This window comes from Fusarium odoratissimum (genome assembly GCF_000260195.1).
Source record: "Fusarium odoratissimum NRRL 54006 unplaced genomic scaffold supercont1.37, whole genome shotgun sequence".
In the NCBI taxonomy this organism is placed as follows: Eukaryota; Fungi; Ascomycota; class Sordariomycetes; order Hypocreales; family Nectriaceae; genus Fusarium; species Fusarium odoratissimum.
The window spans coordinates 230,755-243,671 of record NW_022158720.1 but is presented as its reverse complement, the minus strand read 5'-3'; the positions used below and the strand labels follow the sequence as shown (position 1 = coordinate 243,671).

Here is a 12,917-nt window from a genome sequence, read left to right as displayed (position 1 = left end):
AAATGATACTAAAGTATAAGAACTATGCAGTATACTTATATTTAATCCTAGTAAAATGCCACATAGATCTGCTTTATTTAAACATCATATAAGAACTTCTTAAGCTTATTAATACACGTTCTTACCAATAGAAAATAGAGGTGAATGATGTGGTTGGTGCATATTGTTTCACAAAAGCCAACATGTAAAAGTTAGAGACAGAGCGAAAGGCTATTTTATGAGGTCAAGAAAACTAAGTTAACAAACTTCAGGTCCCAATGGTTTTGTGAGCTCATGAGAGAGAAGTGTATATATGTACTAGTGCGAATAAATTGTCATCAATCGCTGCATCGTATATTCTAACTGTGGCTATTGGTATAAAACAAGCGTCAAAAAGCCACCGCTGTTATTGGATATGTAAAATACTGGCAAAACAGAAACGCAACTCCACGCGCCAAGAGGCCCGGTCATTAATCCCTCCTCTCCACTTCATTTACTGCTGGGGATATGCTTGGGGAGGATAAGGCTGAGGCTGAGGGGGCGGCGACATTGAAGCAGGAGGAGGGTGGGCGTAGTTCGTCTGGCCATCGAGCTCACTTCCGTAATGTTGGGGAGGGGGAGACATTGAAGCGGGAGGAGGAGTAGAGTAGTTTGTCTGACCATCAAGCTCACTTCCTTGAGGTTGAGGAGGCTGTTGATATTGCTGAGGGGGGTACTGTCCGTAGTTCTGCTGGCCCTGGTACTGCTGGTCTTGAGGAGAGTAGGGTGCCGCGGGAGGAGGATAAGCACCCTGTTGTTGGTATGGGCTCTGGGCAGGTTGGTAGGGAGAGGGAGTGCCCTGAGGAGGATACTGCTGCTGTTGTTGAGGAACGAATTGGCCTTGAGTAGGTTGTTGCTGGTATTGCTGCTGAGGGACGCCCTGAGGTTGGATGGGCTGAACCATGGGCTGGCCTTCATTGACCTTGGTCTCCATTTGGTAGTTGTTGTTGGGTGAAGGAGAGGCAGCGAGGTTGACAGCGAAGCGACCTTCCTTGCGACCGCGGAGGAACATGACGAGAGTCCAGACGAAAGTGACGATGAAGAGAATCCTGAAAGTCAAGCGTTAGCCAACCTTGTCTGTGACTCATGAGCATAGTTGACTTACCAGACAAGAGCACCGAGACCAGCGACGGCAGCAAGCATAGCCAGACCAGACTTGAAGAGAATAACATTCTCCCCATCACGCTTAAAAATATTGCAGGTCTTGCTATCCGTAAGACTTCCATCATCAACACAGCCATAGGCATTAACAGGAACGACGTATTTAGCACGTCTCGCAGCAGTGGCAGCCCAAGCCGCAAGCCAAAGAACCATCAGCAATGCATCGAGACTTAGAACAGCGATGATGTGATATGCGCTTTGAAGACTGGGGATCTTCTCTGTGAAGACGACGTATGCGATGACGATCCATGAGATGATTGCCTTGAAGCTGTTAGTGGTGTTGAGATGAAGGAATGGAAGAGGGGATTTACAATGGCCAGGGATAGAGCTTCTTCGTCGAGGGTGGCATCGTGCATCAGACGACCGCAGAGACCGACGATGATAAGAGAGATGAGGAACTGAAAGCCACGAATTATAACAATCCAGAGCGGTGTTTGGAGAACATGGTTGCCCTCAACCTTTTCTTGAGTTTGTTCCATAGTAACTTTCTGTAACAAACAGTGTAAGTGATAGTGTCAAGCCACGAGAAGCAGCCAAGAGATGCGAAGTGCTAGTGTAGGGGCCAAGACGAATCTTCGCTGGGGAGAATGATTTATGGCGCACCCTTTTTTTTTCTCCTCGGGGGAAACACAACAGCCTTATAGCTAGGCCCGGCTCCGTTCACTTACAAGAAGCCCAAGGCAGATTTCGAGGGACGAGGAACCCTTGCGGATGGCGTCGTTAGCGTACTTCAGCCGCACCTCAGCTGGCCCATTCGGGATGCCTTGTTGGCGCCGTTGGGCTCTCTCGGGGGTGGAGGGGGACAGGCCATGGTTTCTGGTGTTTTGAAGAATTATCCTAATTCCCGAGCCATATAGGCATTGCTAAGATGATATTTGAATCTGTTTTTTCGACTTATTTGTTGTTATCAAGACTTGAGCTATCGTCGGCAGTTACGCGAGTGTAAGTGTCTAGAGCTGGCCGGTGGTTTAGTTTAATTGACAACAAACAAAAACAGGGTCACTACGGTACCACCCTACTTAATACCCCTGCACAGCACAAGGCACGAAAGTAAAACAGACAAATGCCGTTAAAGGCGGAGAGGCTTGTGGAAATTGAACTTCGAAAACCTGGGCAGTGCGACAAGCCACTTGAAGCTACTGCTCCTTAAAATACTTACTGAGGCGTTTCACTAGAAGGAACGGTGTTTCTAGCTCGTTTGCTACATGAAAATGTATTTATTGACGAGTGATAGGGCTTGAGTTGTGGTGAGTAGAAGTGTTTCCCAGTTGAGCATGCTGCGCGAGATTTGGTTCGAGGTGCAGATGCCTGCATGAAGGATTTCGCTAAACAGCCCATGCCGGTGTCGATCACATGGATAAGAACTCCCGACAAGATTCTGACTCTCACTCTACCAGGGCGTTTATGTTTTCTGTCAAACAAGCTAGCTAATCGTAGAGTGTTCAATAAAGGGTGAGATTTGTCCTCTTTTGGGAGATGTAAGACGGGTGAGGCTTGTCTTATTGGAGAGTTGTGATGGGAAAACAGCTGAATGCGGAGAGTGGAGATGGCACATGGGCTGTGCTTGTTCAGCCGTTGGAGCTAATTTGTGGAGGGGCGGAATGAGGCAAGGTTTACAGGGAGAGTGCGGAATTGGGGGATGAGGGGAGATTGGAGAGGATACGGGGGAGCCACTGGAAGGGCGTATTCAGCAAGATGCAATTAATAATCCAGTCATTGAATCAGTGTTCAGGAGTATAAGGCTGCCTCGCACGATAAAACTAGAAGGTATGTGGCGGGTATGCCGTGAGATATTGGTATCTTCGAGCCAGGAGGGCCGCGGTTCTCCTTGCATCTCAGCCTGTGACACCCGCCTACCCGTGGTCAATCTACAGGGATTCAAGTGAAACAAATCACATCTATTAAGTGCCTTAGAATGATGCTATGGTGTAAAGGACTCATACCGAGTCCACTCATGACAAAACGCCTTCACCCGCCGCCCCGCTTCATATGATCCAAGCCATCCCATGCCCGGATATCTTTTTCGCTTTTAGTTCTCATTCACAGTCATTCATATCGTCATCACCCTTTCCTTTACTGCTCATTAGGTCCCTTGATCAGAACCTTGATCGCCTCTCCCTCCTTGACCTTCTTGAAAGCCTCCTCGGCCTGCTTGAAGTCGACAACCCCAGTGATGAGCTTCTTGACATCGACCTTGCCGGTAGCGACAAGCTCAACAGCAAGAGGATAATCACCAGCGCCGTAGCGGAATGAGCCGCTGGCTGTAGCCTCCTTGATGCAGAATGCCATGATAGGGAAGGTAATGTCGGCCTTGCCCATGCCGCCCTGCACGTAGCTACCGCCGTTCTTGAGGACGTGGATAGATGCTTGGATTGAGGGCTCGGCACCGCTGGCGTCAATGACAACGTCAGCGCCTTCAGGGAGACCAGCGAGCTCGCAGATGTTCTTGGCGTTCTCCTCGGGTGCAATGCGTTGAGAAGCGTAGACGTGGGTGGAGGCGAAGTCCTTGGCGAAGTCGAGCTTGCTCTGGACAATATCGACACTAACGATCTTGGAGGCTCCGTAGGCCTTTGCGACAGCGGCGCAGAGAAGACCAACGGGTCCAGCGCCCATGACAACGACGGAGTCACCGGGCTTGACGCGGGCCTGCTTGACGATGTGAACAGCGACAGCGAGAGGCTCAATCAGAGCACCCTCCTGCTGCGATACATTATCAGGAAGCTTGAAGCAGAAATCCGCAGGCGCAGTCCAGTAACCGGTCAAAGTTCCGTGGTAGGGTGGTGTAGCAGCAAACACCATATCCGGGCAGAGGTTATACTTTCCAGCGAGACAGTTCTGGCATCGTCGGCAGGGATAGCCGGGCTCGAGAGCGACGCGGTCGCCGACCTTGAGGGTCTTGACTTTGGAGCCGACTTCGACGATTGTGCCGGCGGACTCGTGGCCTAGAACCATGGGGTCTTCAACGACGAACTTGCCGATGGAGCCGTGGACCCAGTAGTGCACGTCGGAACCGCAGATGCCGGTGTAGTTGACGGCGACGAGGACATCGTGGGGGCTCGAGAGGGTGGGCTTGGGGCGCTCCTCGAAGGAGACGTCGCCGGGCTTGTTGAGGACGAAGGAGAGGTTCTGGAGGGGGAATGTTGTTAGTGAGACGTCATGAGGGGCCATGATGGCGGGGTATGATGTGAGGGAGTCGATGAGCTGATAAAAGACATACGCTGGCCATTGTTGCTGTTATTTAGCTGTGAGTAATTGTGATAAGGTGAAAGACGAGAGATGAGATGAAGAGGAGGAGAATTGAGTCGCGAGTCGTGGGATGATGAAGTAGATTCGTCACTCGTAGCTCAAAGTGGGATGTCCTGTCTTATATGGATCACGGTGGAGTTCAACAACACCGTCAATCTATCACCAAAAGCAATTGTAGAAATAGCCTGAACAACAGTTCTCAATGATTAAAAAATTCAGATCATGGCCAAAATCTGCTGATGAGGGCAGCGGCTCATATACCCCAACCTCATCACATGGTCCCTCCCATCAACATAGCTCCCTGTGCTAAATACCCGTAGAGTTGACATGATGGTTACACCCCCACGGTTTTTACCCTCGCCAATCAAGAAGCCATGATATCGAGAGACCCGAGACCACAAGACCGACAAGATTCTCCATATGGGGGGCTGTCATGACGGGAGCGCTTGAAATTCTGGTGCTGAGGATGATGGCACTTTAGCCAGAGCATTTAACCGCGCGAATGGGAGGGGAGAGGCTGGTGGAGTGGGATCCGTCGGTGAGAATTAGACCGGGAAAGCTCCAAGGCTATTTTATAGCTGTGAAGCTAGAGATTCTCTGGATCAGTGGATATTGGCATGGCATTGTTGGGCGATCAGTCAAGAAAGAAGGGTTGTGGTTCTCAGATCATCGACTCAGATCATGATAGCATTCCATGGCTTGGCTACCGGCTCATTCCCGCTGAAGACAACGCAGGCTTCCGGACATGCATCCGGAGCTTGGAGCAGTCACTTTACCATCCCTCTCACCTTCAAAACAATTTATTAGCGCGGCAGGTGTCCGAAATGGTGTTCCGGCGTAATCTGCGTTCCTGCGTCAGCTCTCGATCAGAATTCCGCTGCCGGCGCGGAGCTGCGGCATTGGGAATAGCGTCCGGGTGGTGGATCCGGGCCGGAGCGGGGAGTCTCGGCGATGTGCGACGGGCAAGATTAGCCGGTCAGAATGAAGATGGGAAGCCATATACGAACAAGTGGATGAAGATAAATTCGTTAACTCTTCGACATCATCTCATTACCTTGCGGACCCCAGCAGTATTTAAGTGCAAGGTCTCAGTAATCGCAAAACCTGCGATCTGTAATCGTGACATGCTTCTGAAAGACGGCTTACATGGACGCTGTATCTCTTTACAGCGGCTCAATACTGTACAGCATCACATAGAACAATAGTATATGCTATCCATATCATAAAACGTTAATGTTAACCGATCTATTACCACCGCTACCGTACAACAGTCTCATCTGTTACAAGTATCCTAGTGTCAACCTCTGCTTCTTCTCCATACGTTTAGTTGAGGTTATAGTGCTCCTCCTGGTGGCTGACAGAAGAGTGTCTCTTAGTCGAGCTCTCATGAGGATAGTCGTGCTCAATGATAGGCTCTCCAAGGTGCTCCTTAAGAGCAGAAGGAGGAGCACGGGCAGCGTCAAGAGTAGCGCCAGGGGATTTGTGCATGTCATTCTGGTAAGAAGGTGTGTTTCTTAATCTCATGTTAGCCTTGAGCGCTATTTCATATGCCAAGAGTGAACTTACGAAGGCTTGGATTGAGATGAGGGAACACCAGGGACGTTCTCTACCAGCGAGTCGATCCTGTCTCCTGTGCGGACACCCTCGGTCTGCTGGTTTTGGTTGCTTGTTGCATCAAGGGGAGAAATGTGGGAGTTTGAGCCCAACTCTCGCTGGTTGTTCTGGTTGGTGTTGTTGAAAGACTCGGTGTTATGGGAGCTGGTGTTGTAGGTCTCTCGAAGAGAACCAGTGTTGTGAGACTCTTGGTGAGAATCAGTGTTGCTGTTCTCAGTGTTGGAGGGGACCAGTGTCTCCTTGATCTTGTTCATAAGGTCTGCCATTTTGTTCGAGTATTGAGTGTAAATAAAGTGGTGTTGGAAGTCAAGTGAAGTAAAGCTTTGAAGGAGATTGATGGTTCTAATGGCAAGACTTCCATCGCGGACACGTCTCTTATATAGTTGTCGCCTTCGCCTCTTACACTAATATACTCACCACTTCCATCATTCTTCTCTAATCAATCAACGCCATGAAACCCTCTCATTCGACAGCTCAGCTGCTGCGTCATGTCGAAATCGTCATGACGTCGAATGATCGGCAGAGGCTCCATCACCGTGCGATAAGCATATTCTAAACCTAAAATTAGTGCTCCATTCCCTTGGTTTTTGTTCCTGGGGCTATGTTAATGATAACCCGATTCTTCTTCGGGTGACATTGGCCAAGCTTTTTGGTTGTGCTAAAAACCCTGGTTCGGAAGACATCATGCGTGGGGCTAGAATCTTCCGCGGATGCATCGCCAAGACGAGCGACCTTTATGAGGGCAACAAGAGGGATTTGAGGTTGCTTATTACGTAGATGGGATTGTTGTTCCTCGGGAGTGAGAAGCTTATTCGGATGTCGAAGCGTACCACGTAAGCTCAGGTACGGATCGCGGATCGAGATGGATACCCGAACGGGGTGATTGCACAGCAGAGTCACATGTGATGGCGCAATCATTCAAGGCGACTAATCAGCGATCCCAGTTCAGCGGCATCGCTTACATACAATGTCAAGATAATCACCTCTTATACATCATCCAGTATCCAGCTCCCAGAGCAACAGCCGCTCCAGCCCACGGCATAACAACCATCGCAGCATCAACAATGTTACTCTTAACCTTCTCCTTTACAATTCTCCGTAGTTCCGCTGCCTCATTCACCCAAGGAAACTCCTTCTCCGGCACAGGCTTATCCAGAAACTCACAAATGGGCTCCCAGCCTTGGCCCATGCGATACTCGAGTAGTTGTCCCTTGGGCACCATCTCTCGAATAACACGATGATGGCGGTCATACGTTTCTCTGCTATTCTTTCGAGCTTCTTCAACTGTCTCTGCTTGGAAAAGACCTAGCATTTGCTTTCGCGCCGCTGGGCCTGCTCTAGACCCAAGCAGTGGTTCAACAAATTTGATGGAGAACTCGGCGATCGGGTTCCAGAGTTGTTTGAGAACACTCTCGTCAACGCTCTGGAACCAAGGCTCAAAATCCCGAATTACAAGAATGACTTTAGCATCGGGGTACGTCTCAATGAGCCGCGGTGCGTAAATAGACGCTACATCGGTGGTGGCTTCACATTCTCCCCAGATCTCATCCCACTGTTCACGAGTGAAGGGTTTTCCCGTGTATGTCGGAAGATTCGGGAATGAAGCGTCTGTTGCGCGCTCAAGATTCTTCCAGGCTTCTTTGTCGTCGAGGATTTTGAGACCGTGGAACACGTCTTTGTAGCCGAGAACAGTGAGGGCTTCGGCCATGGAAGCTGTGCCTGTGCGTGGAAGGCCGAGACAGAGGACTTTCATGTCTCGTTTTGGCTTGGGAGTTGTTGTGTTTGACATTGAGGGATTGGGAGATGTGAGGAGTTTGGTGATGAGAGGTTTGAGTTCTTTGGGACTCAGCTTGAAGATATTGATCTTCAGACCGCAAAATGAGCCACGCCCAAGTGCTTACCACACGTCACGCTAACGCGACAGCGTAGGATTTCACGGTTGAAGGTTCAGGTAGGAAGTTACTATGAAACATGACTTTAATGGTCAGGTCTAATTGGACCTCAGTTCAATTTGATCCAATCGGCAGCTTTGGGATTGATTATATGCATTCGTTTGCGGCTAAGAGGCTCATCTCCCTTACACCACCTCCAAGCATCCCGGACGGAATTCCGTTCCACTTCGCTAACATTCATCACATTGAACAAAATCACTTTAAACCTTAGATAGGTGAGTCACTCAGGAAAGAATTGATTCATGATTTAACATTTGACTTCATTAAAGAACTATTTCCGCTTATGCATAGGTAATCTCAAGAGATCTGGAATATCCATCCATGATCCTCTTCATCCTCCTCTCATTACAGCCAACGGCGTCCTCTGTGGTTCATTTTAGGGTTTCCTCCGGTAGCGAGCTCATATCTCATGTCTACGGCTCAATCATTTCCTCGTCGTCCACCTTTTTCTTGAACCCTTCCACTTTTTTAACTCCGTTGTTTGCACTGTTTTGAGTTTTGGGCTATCTACCTCTTCATTGGCAGAATTATAGCAAAGAACCTTTTCCCTTTACTGGGATTTCGTTCACGCCTTCTTCTCGGCGTTGTTGCGTTGAGCGGCAGCTTGTGCGTCAACCTTCTCAGAGTCGTGACGGACGCTGGCTTCGCTGGAGTCGGGGGTGAGATACTCGCCGAAAGTGCGCTGCTCAAGATCCATGTCCTTCCACTCGACGCCCTGGTTCTTGCGGGCTTGTCGGCGGAAGTAGACACGCTTGGCGAACTTCCAGGCCTCGATACCGCCGAAGAAGAGACCGGCGGCGATGAAGACGATGGCCCACTCCCAGGTGATGCCCTTGTGCTTGAAGACGGTGTCGCTAATGACGGGGATGTACTGGATGGGGAAGAGGGTGACGAAGCCGAGCATGATGGCCCAGAAGAGGAACTGGTTGCGCCAGACATCGTGCATCCACTGGGTGAAGTAGAGCTTGGAGCCGGGCTGCATGCGGAAGAAAGATCGTCGCTTGTCAATCATCTCCCAGGCGAGGAAGAGGGAGAACCAGGTGAGACAAGCAAAGGTGGTAGCACGAGCCTTGAAGACGGTCTCACAGCTATCGCTGTAGTTATCGTTACAGTCCTCACCGAGCTCACCATTTCCGAAGGCATACAGACGGAGGACAAAGGCGCTGAGGCAGAGAGCAGCAATCCAAAGGCCGTAGACAACCATGTCGATGATGAACTCGAAGGAGAAGACACCAGTCTTGAGAGAAATCGGGGGTCGGCGAAGGATACCAGCGACAGCGCGCTCGAAACCGAGACCCATGTCGGGAAGACCAGAAGTCATCATGATGATCCACATGATCTGGACGGGAGCGATAGGGAAGACGGAGAGACCTGTCTTGTCCTTGAAGACGAGACCGACGAGAAGGACGACGGCTTGGGCGACGTTGGTGGCGAGCACGTGGAGGATGAACTTCTGGATGTTGTCGAAGATACGGCGACCTTCCTCGATGGCGGCGACGATGGAGGCGAAGTTGTCGTCGCTGAGAACGATATCGGATGCATCCTTTGCGACGTCGGAACCGGCTTGACCCATGGCAATACCAACATCGGCACGGCGGAGAGAGGGAGAGTCGTTAACACCATCACCAGTCTGTCAAGTTAGCATGAGACATTAGAAAAGAGACGAGGGTAAGAACATACCATAGCGCAGAACTTGTCTCGGCGGTGCAGAGCTTCAATCATGCGGACCTTGGTCTGGGGAGCACATCGGGCAATGACAAGAGGGAGGAAAGGAAGCTGGTCGACTTCATCATCGGTAAGACCATCAAAAGTAGTAGCAGTCATGACCATAGTAGCAGCAGTGTCCTCGGCAACGAGATCCATACGGGTAGGCAGGATACCGACCTCAATGGCAATGGCCTTAGCGGTCTCGGGATGATCACCAGTAAGCATGTGGACGGAAATACCAGCCTCGTGACACTCTCGGACAGCGGGAGCAGACTCAGGACGGGGAGGATCATAAAGACCAACAAGACCACGGAAGACGAGATCACACTCAACAGTGGTGCGGTCAATCTCATCACCCTTCTTCATGTCGACGTTGTAGGGCTTAGAAGCAAGAGCGAGGACACGGAGACCCATTCCAGCGAAAGACTCCATGTTACGGAGGATCTGCTCACGGAACTCATCGGTGATGGGGACTTGCTCCTCGTTATCCTCAGGGCAGTATGTAGCGCAGGCACCAATGACACGCTCGACAGCACCCTTGGTGAAAGCGAAGAGTTGGCTGGTTCGGTTATCTTTCATGATGACGGACATGCGCTTGACATCAGAGTCGAAGGGAAGCTCGGCGATCTCACTGTACTGGTTGGCGGCGTCGTGGCTGGTAAGGCGGAGACGGTTCCAGTCGAAACGAGAGGCGAGGACCTGAATAGCAATCTCGGTAGGGTCACCGCGGGCGTGCCATTCACCATTCTTCTCGTTGACGGTGGCAAGGTTGGCGAGAGAAGCGACTTCGAGGAACTTGACGAGAGAGGACTTGGACTGGTTGAGGAGCTCGCTGATGGGAGAAACAGAGCCGCATTCATCACCGCCCTGCTTGAGAGGAAGCTCATGGGGCTGGCTGCGAGACCAGCGCATGTCACCAATGGTAGGGTTGAAAGGCTCGGTGGTGTTCTCGATGAGATAGGTTCCCTTTCCAGGAGTCCAGGCTCCACGGGCAACCATCTTACCTTGGGTGAGAGTACCAGTCTTGTCAGAGCAAATATCGGTAACAGCACCAAGGGCCTCAAGAGACTTGAGGTTACGAACAATAACGTTTCGCTCAACCATGCGCTTGGTACCAGCAGCCATGGTGATAGTCAAGACGACGACCAAACTAGCGGGAATCATAGACAGACCAGTAGCAACGGCGTAGATAATAACCTGTTGGGAAGCATCGAAGTCGTTGGCAGCAAGGACGATAATGGCACAGATGACAGCAGTACCGAAGAGGTAGATTGCCAGACGGGAGAGCTTCTTCTGGAGAGGTGTGCCGACGTTGACACCGAGGAAACGGCCAACAGCGTCGGTGAGGGTGAGGGTGTATGCTTCGAGATATCGGTGAGGCTTGGCGGAACCATCAGCCTTGCGCTTCACGGGGCGGACCTTGCTGTCCTTCTTTCGGAGGGCAGCAGCGATAGCACCGATTTCAGTGCTGGTGCCGGTAGCGAAGACGATACCCTTGGCACGACCCTTTGTGACGGTGGAAGAGCTGTAGGCGACATTGATACGGTCACCGGGTCCAGTGTTGTCTTCGAAGACTTCATCCTCGTTCTTTCGAACGGGGAGAGACTCACCAGTCAACATGGCCTCATCAGTCTCGAAGTTAACAGCCTCAATAAGTCTGCACTAATTAATAAAGTCCCAGTGTAAGTGTCAAGTATGGGAACTCACCGAATATCAGCAGGGATCGTATCTCCGGTCTTGATTTCCACAAGATCACCGGGAACGACCTCAACGGAGGGAACTACCTTGGAGTCTCCATCGCGCACAACACTAGCAGTGGGAGAAGACATGGACCGCAGAGAGTCCATGGTCTTCTCGGCAGAGTACTCCTGGAAGAAACCGACGGTGACATTGAGACCAATGATGAAGGCGACGACACCACCCTCAATCCATGACTTGATACCGAAAGAAACAGCCATGGCAAGAATAAGCACCTTGGCAGACGTCAGTAATCATCAACATAGCGCGGACAGGGGTGTTCATGTGGTGGGTTAGGGAAAAAGCGACGGGCTGCCTAATCAGGTAATATGCAGTCGGGAGGCGAAAAAAAAATAGTTCAGCCATCGAGATATGCTTAAAGCATAAATTTTCGAGTGTGTGGGGGCTAAGAGGGGGGAACTGGACTGGTTTTGAACTCACCAGCGTCATGGCGTTAGCGACCTGAGCGATGATGATCTTGAGAGGCTGAACGCCATCAGCTTCGCCGAGATCGTTGTTGCCAAACTTCTCATGTCGTTGTTTGGCCTCGGCCTCGGTGAGACCGCTGAGAGTATCAGTCTTGAGCTCCTCGACAACCTGGTTGAAAGTCAAGGCGTGAGCGGGACGGCTCATGGGCTCGTTGCTCTGACCAGAGACATGGTTGTCGACGGAGTCGTCCTTCTTAGCCATGGTGTAAGTCGAAGCTAGCGGGTCGCCAGCGTGAAGAGTTGCTTGTTGTTATATATCTCGACTCGGTGCTGGCTTAGAACGTATACATGAGTAAAAGACCCTTAAGCCTATGTCTGGGGATTCCTGTAAGATTATTTGCAGGAAGCCTTTCGTCTGGCGTCGGAGGGTTGTTGGAGATCTAAGTGAAGAGATCCTTGGGGAGAGGAAGAGAGGAACAAGAATTGATCGTGCGGGGAGATGGGGAAGGTCTTATAGACGTCTGTCCCATCTTCGAAGACAGAGACAAGAGGCAGAGCAGTCAATGCTTATCTCGCCAGAGTCTTGGCTCAAGTCACTATCTGGGTTGAGAGTTGATTTCACTTCTCCAGCGGACCCCACATCGCCAAGAGCATTACCCAATTTTTCCTTCTCTGCGTTACTGTTTCTCTGTTCCAAAGGCGGGGAGGCATTGGGATTGGGCATTCTGAACAGGTCTTGGCGATGATACGAAACCTTGGTTTGTTGTTGTGTTGTGTTGAGAGTAGTAAGAGACTCTTAGAGTATACGCCCCTGGCCTTGCCCGAGAGTCCACTCCGCCCCGGAGGGGTCCCACTGCTGAGGTTCTCTGGGGTTGATTGGTGAGACGCCCACACAGCGCCGTTCTGTACGGTGGTTCAAGAGGCTGTTCGCCGTCGGCACGTCATTTGGAGACTTTGCAGCACTGGCTACCAAGCATCCTGTGACGCGGCGTGGCGGGCTCGGCATCAATTGGCCTTCCTGAGTGGGCGACCTGAGGCTTGGTATTCTTGGGAG

The 12,917-nt window shown here is 51.0% G+C and overlaps 5 protein-coding genes across 6 annotated transcripts; all 5 read right to left on the bottom strand.

Annotated features, from left to right (window-relative positions):
* Window positions 1–140: 140 nt before the first annotated feature.
* Window positions 141–1,816, bottom strand: FOIG_13998 (uncharacterized protein). Of its 2 annotated transcripts, XM_031215192.1 has the most exons (3): window positions 1,491–1,815; window positions 1,124–1,440; window positions 141–1,067 (listed from the first exon to the last, which is right to left on the bottom strand). In XM_031215192.1, the coding sequence occupies exons 1-3, from the start codon at window positions 1,656–1,658 to the stop codon at window positions 473–475; spliced, it is 1,080 nt and encodes a 359-aa protein (XP_031055218.1). In that variant the 5' UTR covers window positions 1,659–1,815; the 3' UTR covers window positions 141–472. The 2 variants fall into 2 exon arrangements, with proteins under 2 accessions (XP_031055218.1, XP_031055219.1); XM_031215193.1 differs by having other exon boundaries at window positions 1,124–1,816.
* A 1,152-nt stretch (window positions 1,817–2,968) lies between these two features.
* FOIG_13997 (L-iditol 2-dehydrogenase) lies at window positions 2,969–5,048 on the bottom strand. Its single transcript, XM_031215191.1, has 2 exons — window positions 4,397–5,048; window positions 2,969–4,305 (listed from the first exon to the last, which is right to left on the bottom strand). The coding sequence occupies exons 1-2, from the start codon at window positions 4,403–4,405 to the stop codon at window positions 3,253–3,255; spliced, it is 1,062 nt and encodes a 353-aa protein (XP_031055217.1). The 5' UTR covers window positions 4,406–5,048; the 3' UTR covers window positions 2,969–3,252.
* Window positions 5,049–5,748: 700 nt separating this feature from the next.
* Window positions 5,749–6,305, bottom strand: FOIG_13996 (uncharacterized protein; the record flags this gene model as incomplete). Its single annotated transcript, XM_031215190.1, has 2 exons — window positions 5,749–5,938; window positions 5,992–6,305. 2 exons carry the CDS (start codon window positions 6,303–6,305, stop codon window positions 5,749–5,751), a joined length of 504 nt encoding a protein of 167 aa, XP_031055216.1.
* A 631-nt stretch (window positions 6,306–6,936) lies between these two features.
* On the bottom strand, window positions 6,937–8,051 carry FOIG_13995 (uncharacterized protein). Its single transcript, XM_031215189.1, has one exon. It carries the CDS (start codon window positions 7,826–7,828, stop codon window positions 7,019–7,021), a length of 810 nt encoding a protein of 269 aa, XP_031055215.1. The 5' UTR covers window positions 7,829–8,051; the 3' UTR covers window positions 6,937–7,018.
* Window positions 8,052–8,206: 155 nt separating this feature from the next.
* FOIG_13994 (potassium/sodium efflux P-type ATPase, fungal-type) lies at window positions 8,207–12,389 on the bottom strand. The gene is made up of 4 exons (XM_031215188.1): window positions 11,877–12,389; window positions 11,406–11,671; window positions 9,672–11,355; window positions 8,207–9,621 (listed from the first exon to the last, which is right to left on the bottom strand). The coding sequence occupies exons 1-4, from the start codon at window positions 12,123–12,125 to the stop codon at window positions 8,557–8,559; spliced, it is 3,264 nt and encodes a 1,087-aa protein (XP_031055214.1). The 5' UTR covers window positions 12,126–12,389; the 3' UTR covers window positions 8,207–8,556.
* Between the last annotated feature and the right edge of the window lie 528 nt (window positions 12,390–12,917).

Excerpts from the sequence above, each read along its gene's own strand:
- FOIG_13994 (XM_031215188.1), bottom strand. The coding sequence starts at position 12,125 with ATGGCTAAGAAGGACGACTCCGTCGACAACCATGTCTCTGGTCAGAGC. Across the intron at positions 11,356-11,405 it reads ACGATCCCTGCTGATATTCG|ACTTATTGAGGCTGTTAACT; the intron begins GTGAGTTCCCAT and ends TAATTAGTGCAG. Across the intron at positions 9,622-9,671 it reads GAGACAAGTTCTGCGCTATG|ACTGGTGATGGTGTTAACGA; the intron begins GTATGTTCTTAC and ends CTAACTTGACAG.
- FOIG_13995 (XM_031215189.1), bottom strand. The coding sequence starts at position 7,828 with ATGTCAAACACAACAACTCCCAAGCCAAAACGAGACATGAAAGTCCTC.
- FOIG_13998 (XM_031215192.1), bottom strand. The coding sequence starts at position 1,658 with ATGGAACAAACTCAAGAAAAGGTTGAGGGCAACCATGTTCTCCAAACA. Across the intron at positions 1,441-1,490 it reads AAGCTCTATCCCTGGCCATT|GCAATCATCTCATGGATCGT; the intron begins GTAAATCCCCTC and ends AACAGCTTCAAG. Across the intron at positions 1,068-1,123 it reads GGTCTCGGTGCTCTTGTCTG|GATTCTCTTCATCGTCACTT; the intron begins GTAAGTCAACTA and ends CTTGACTTTCAG.